General features: G+C 38.9%; 1 protein-coding gene across 1 annotated transcript in view; it reads left to right on the top strand.

Annotated features, from left to right (window-relative positions):
• Positions 1–2602, top strand: part of LOC120534721 (zinc finger protein 239-like) — a 113266-nt gene extending 110664 nt beyond the window's left edge. Inside the window, exon 3 of the mRNA XM_039762305.1 lies at positions 1875–2602. Coding sequence (XP_039618239.1) covers positions 1875–2602 — 728 coding nt within the window. The remainder of the gene's footprint in view (positions 1–1874) is intronic.
• The last annotated feature ends 3322 nt before the right edge of the window (positions 2603–5924 follow it).

Raw genomic sequence — 5924 nt, forward strand, 5'->3', positions numbered from 1 at the left:
TTCCTATACTTTTTTCATTGTTTTCACTTTTCTTCCTGACAGCGACAATACTTGTGCCCCTTGGTTTGTCATAAAAATTGTTATTTAAAATTAAGTTAGGGTTGCCTGATTCTGAATTTAATACTTCTTAAACTTAATAAACATATTCTGCCATGTGTCAAACCTTAAAAAAGTAGTCATATTGAGCATTAAAAAATAATTTATAATAATTAACAAATAAAAATAGTGCACATTTAATTTTCCCCACCACCAAATTTCCCCATCCTTCCCCACCCGGCTACTTTTTCCTGCCACCCGGCTGGAAAAAAGTTATGGGGAGAACACTGTGTACTGGTGCCGATATTTAAGAATAAGGGGGATGTGCAGGACTGCAGTAACTACAGGGGAATAAAATTGATGAGCCACAGCAAGAAGTTATGGGAAAGAGTAGTGGAAGCTAGGTTAAGAAGTGAGGTGATGATTAGTGAGCAGCAGTATGGTTTCATGCCAAGAAAGACCACCATAGATGTGATGTTTGCTCTGAGAGTATTAATGGAGAAGTTTAGAGAAGGCCAGAAGGAGTTGCATTGTGTCTTTGTGGACCTGGAGAAAGCATATGACCGGGTGCCTCGAGAAGAGCTGTGGTATTGTATGAGGAAGACGGGAGTGGCAGAGAAGTACGTAAGAGTTGTACAGGATATGTACGAGGGAAGTGTGATAGTGGTGAGGTCTGCGGTAGGAGTGACAGATGCATTCAAGGTGGAGGTGGGATTACATTAGGGATTGGCACTAAGCACTTTATTTGCAATGGTGATGGACAGGTTAACAGAAAAGATTACACAGGAGTCCCCGTGGACTGTGATGTTTGCTGATGACATTGTGATCTGTAGCGATAATAGGGAGCAGGTTGAGGAGACCCTGGAGAGGTGGAGATCTGCTCTAGAGAGGAGGAGAATGAAGGTCAGTAGGAACAGGAGAGAATACATGTGTGTAAATGAGAGGGAGGTCAGTGGAATGGTGAGGATAAAGGAGTAGAGTTGGCAAAGATGGATCAGTTTAAATACTTGGGATCAACAGTACAAAGTAATGGGGATTGTGGAAGAGAGGTGAAAAAGAGAGTGTAGGCAGGGTGGAATGGGTGGAGAAGAGTGTCAGAAGTAATTTGTGACAGACAGCTATCAGCAAAAGTAAAAGGGAAGGTCTACAGGACAGTAGTGAGACCTGCTATGTTATATGGGTTGGAGACGGTGGCACTGACCAGAAAGCAGGAGACAGAGCTGGAGGTGGCAGAGTTAAAGATGCTAAGATTTGCACTGGGTGTGACAAGAATGGATAGGATTAGAAATTAGTACATTAGAGGAAGATTTGAGCAAGACCCTTAACTTGTAATTGCTCCTGGGGCACTGTACAATGGCTGACCCTGCGCTCTGACCCCAAGGGGTATGCGAAAAATTCCTAATACAAAAAATTGTATAAGGCGAAATAAAGAACAAGTAAGGTCTATTAAGACCTGTAAGAGAGATGTCTGATTTCTGCGTGATCGTCTCTATAATGAAGGCACATGTTCAAAACACGCTTCAAAGAGGATGACAGTAGGGAGTCAAAATCGGCTTCTAATTAAGTCCTCATCATGAGTCGAAATGTCATTGTGATTTATCAAAACTCACTTTTTTAGTTTTATACATGTGACCCTGCTAAGTAGTTGTAATAGGAAATGTAAAATTTACAAATTGAGTATGCTTTCCATGTGCGACTAAATTTTTATAATTGCTTATGCTTCTCAAAGGTTGCTCCTAATTTCAGCCAATATGTATTTAATGTGAGTTAATGTTAATAATAAGGCAGTGGATTGAAAATAAGCTCTTTTTTCATCTTTTCTTTTAAACTTTGTACAGGAAACAAAGATCAGTGCAGTTTGGAATCTGGAAAAGAATTCTCTGGCAAGAGTGCTCTTGAGATCCACACTAGAGTTCACACGGGAGAGAAGTCATATTGCTGTACTGAATGTGGTAAACAGTTTTCACGTATAAGCAGTCTGAATGACCACACTCGAGTTCACACCGGAGAGAAGCCATATTGCTGTAATGAATGTGGTAAAAAGTTTTCTCATATAAACAGTCTTCAGAGACACACTAGAGTTCACACTGGTGAGAAGCCATATTGCTGTAATGAATGTGGTAAACAGTTTTCACAAATGTTCAGTCTGAATAACCACACTAGAGTTCACACTGGAAAGAAGCCATATTGCTGTAATGAATGTGGTAAACAGTTTTCACGTAAAAGCAATCTTCACAAACACAGTAGAGTTCACACTGGAGAGAAGCCTTATTGCTGTACTGAATGTGGTAAACAGTTTTCACAAATGGGCCATCTTCAGATACACACTAAAGTTCACACGGGAGAGAAGCCATATTGCTGTAATGAATGTGGTAAACAGTTTTCACAAATGGGCCATCTTCAGAAACACACTAGAGTTCACACGGGTGAGAAGCCGTATTGCTGTACTGAATGTGGTAAACGGTTTTCATGTATAAACAGTCTGAAGAATCACACTAGAGTTCACATGGGAGAGAAGCCATATTGCTGTTCTGAATGTGGTAAACCATATTATCTTCAAAGCTAGAGTTCACACAGGAGAGAAGCCTTATTGCTGTAATGAATGTGGTAAGCAGTTTTCACAGATGATCAGTCTTCAGAAACACACTAGAGTTCACAACAGATTAAAGAGGGTAGCAGCTCAAAAATCAGTCCAGAAAAACAAGCACCCTTCAGGACTTGAGAGTGAGGTTCACTCCTGTCTTGAAAATAAGCAGACTAAACTATTGTTGACAAATTAATCTCTGAGAGAAGCCATATTGCTGTTTGGAATGTGGCAATCAAATCTGTCAGAGGAGTTTTCTTCAGAGACGCACCAGAATTCACACCAGAGAGAAGTACAACTGAACTGTCCTGACTAAGCCTGGACAGTAAGCACATGTAACTCACTGGAATCCATCCTACTTAGTGTTGTGTCAGAAAATTCAACACAGACGACAATTAGAAGTTTATATTCTTTTTCCTTTTCCAGAAATAAAATAAAGAACAGGGCGTCATACAAACCACTTCTCACCAAACCCTACAATCCTCCACCATGCGCCTAGCTCTGTTTTCATAACCTGTGTATTACATATAAAACTATTTACAATGTATTATACACGTTTCATCAGAATAGAACTCTTTACAATATACATAACCTCACATAATAAATCATAGTTCAGCTATATAATAATATATTTTTATATAACAAAAAATAAAATAACATACCTTTCCAAAAACAAAAAAACAGGGGGCCATATAAACAGCTTCTTGCCAATGCTTATTAAATAATAAATCAGTTACAAATAACATAAACTATTAATACACAATAAATAAAATGTAAAATAAAAATTAACATCCAAAGTATCCATATGGTCATGTTGTACACCATGCTGAATTATATTAAAACGCTGTGGCAGTGCACTAAAAGAAGCAATGCTGTTTTATAAAATGTAGTTTTGTTTTTGTTTGTTTGCTTTTGATAATAAAGATAATAAAACCTACAAAGACTGTATATAAGAACTGGGTGGGGGGGCACATTTGTTATTTAACACTTGAGAATTACAAAATAATATTCATGTCAAGTAAAAAGAATAAAATTAGAAAAGGCTTGGAGAGAGCAGACTTACCTGTACAGCATCCACCATCGCCTGAGGGTGCCTGCAGTCTGTGGGGAGTCACATTAATTAGCATTTGTACTACAAAATACCATTGGTATGAAACTAAGTACACACAAACAATTTCTTTTGGGGAAATTCATAACTAAAAACTACAAACAAAGAAACGAAAAATCAAAATACACTTTGCTACACATACACACACCAATAAAATTTGGAGGAATTAATGTCGAGAAGCCATATTGCTGTACTGGACTGGCCGACGAGTCTCACGCACCAGAATCTTCTGGGTCACAAAAGAATTCAGATAGGGTGCCACCTTCAGAAGTGGGCTTAGTTGGAGAAGATCTACACCACGGCCATCAACCCTTTTGCCTTGGCGTACCACCCCAAAGAATTTAAATGTTTTGAAGTTCCCCCTTTTTATTTTGTTTTTAAATTGTTAATTCCTGAACTGTTATTATGTAAAAGTAACAGAGCTTTTTGTCCCACCCAGAAAAATATTTTCAGAGAGCTTTCATAAGGTACTAGCAATGGTAACCTGTCAAAGACTTTAGAATGAATTTCAAAATGATTTGATATGTTATGATTGATAGGCACTGATCGTGTGTGACCAGAAGGAGGTTACTTCACCTGCTTGTGCTAATAATGAAAAACCAAAAGAAATGCAAGCAATTGCATCTTACATGTTGTAAGTCGCCTCGGCATCAGTCAAATAATAGTAATAATTCCAAGAAAGTTTAGTAAAATAACGCTCTCGGCCAAAAGGGGTTTCATGTTCCTGAGAGACTTTGCATTCCGCTCTCTTGATTTACTTACAGTGTGCTGTCTTGTTTGTTGCTTTGAATAAATTACAAAATCCTCAAATTCACCTGTCTGTCATCTCCAGTCCTCTGACGGTGACTCCTGCACTCGGCTTTCTGTTGGCCAAACCCTGTGAATTAGCACATTTATCAGAGGTCCATGAAACCCTCTTTTACATGGTCTTTCGAGTCGGAAGCTGAACAGACTAACTGAAACCAAAATGGCCAAGGCAGTTTGTGCGGAGGAGCCTAATCTCATCTGTAGTGCACTGGACATCGATGTTGAAGAGAACATCTGAGCTGATATCTCCACATTCAGCCAAACACCAACTCACACACTGCAGACAACCCATCTGTGGATGCTGCTACGGCCTTTCAGACAACGGGCTCCGTGCACTAAGCTTGCAGAACTCAGCCGAGGCTGCTGAGAGATGAAGGTTGCATCTCACCATTCAGAAAGGGATGTGAGATACTGTCCTTAGAGAAGTGATGTGCCCTCCATCGTCAGCTCCAAGCAAAGCGCTGGTTGTAAACCGAGAAGTGCAGTTAAGTAATCGATCAGTTAAATCAGCAGCAACAGATACAGTGGATATAAAGCTTTAATCCTACTCTCTGTTTTTCCCCCATCGAGAAAAGCGAGGAAAAGAAATGCGCTGAACTGGAGAATATTAAGATTTTATATTTAATGAGCAATGTAGTGAATTTAATTTAAGTAACATTTCCCAGCACTGGTCACTTGTGAACATTTGTTTTTGTATCTGGGATATCATCTCTGGAATGAATGATGGAAATAAACTGTCTGCCTAAGCAACTGGCTAAATAAGTAGTCAGAAACTCAATAATGTCTTATTTTGGTTTTTCATATCATTTTAAAGACCGAATTATTGACATAACCAATCAAAGTGCCAACTAATTTGCATTGTTGTGCGGCTCAGAATTAAAAATAAATAAAAATTCTACTTAAAGCCATTGACTGATTAGTGTTTCACTGTTTGTTCATTTGTTTCTCTTACACAAAACTATACAGGTAACTGTACCTAAAAATATTTCATTGTAATAAGATTCTGTATTTGTTACTTTAGTGCTTTCTTTAACTTGCATCCAGGCGTTTGCAATCATTTGAATAGCTTCTTTTGCGTGAATTTTAATCTCCTCCTGCCTATAAGTTATGCTGATGACAGTTTTTCTCAGCATTTCCTTGCCATAATACACTTTCAGGGTGCGAATGATGCCCAAATCCAATGGCTGAAGCACTGCTGTGCAAACTGGGTGGGAGGAATTCAATGTAAACATTATCTAAATGTGGAAGCATGTTGTGGGCAGCACAGCTATCAATCAGAAGCCGAATCATCCTTTTCTTCTTTATATTTTGGGATTTCCCCCCTACTCCCCACCCAACAGGAACGACATGCTGAAGTGCGACCCGAATCACAATTACCGCATCTGTGGA

This window comes from Polypterus senegalus, chromosome 8, assembly GCF_016835505.1.
Source record: "Polypterus senegalus isolate Bchr_013 chromosome 8, ASM1683550v1, whole genome shotgun sequence".
In the NCBI taxonomy this organism is placed as follows: Eukaryota; Metazoa; Chordata; class Cladistia; order Polypteriformes; family Polypteridae; genus Polypterus; species Polypterus senegalus.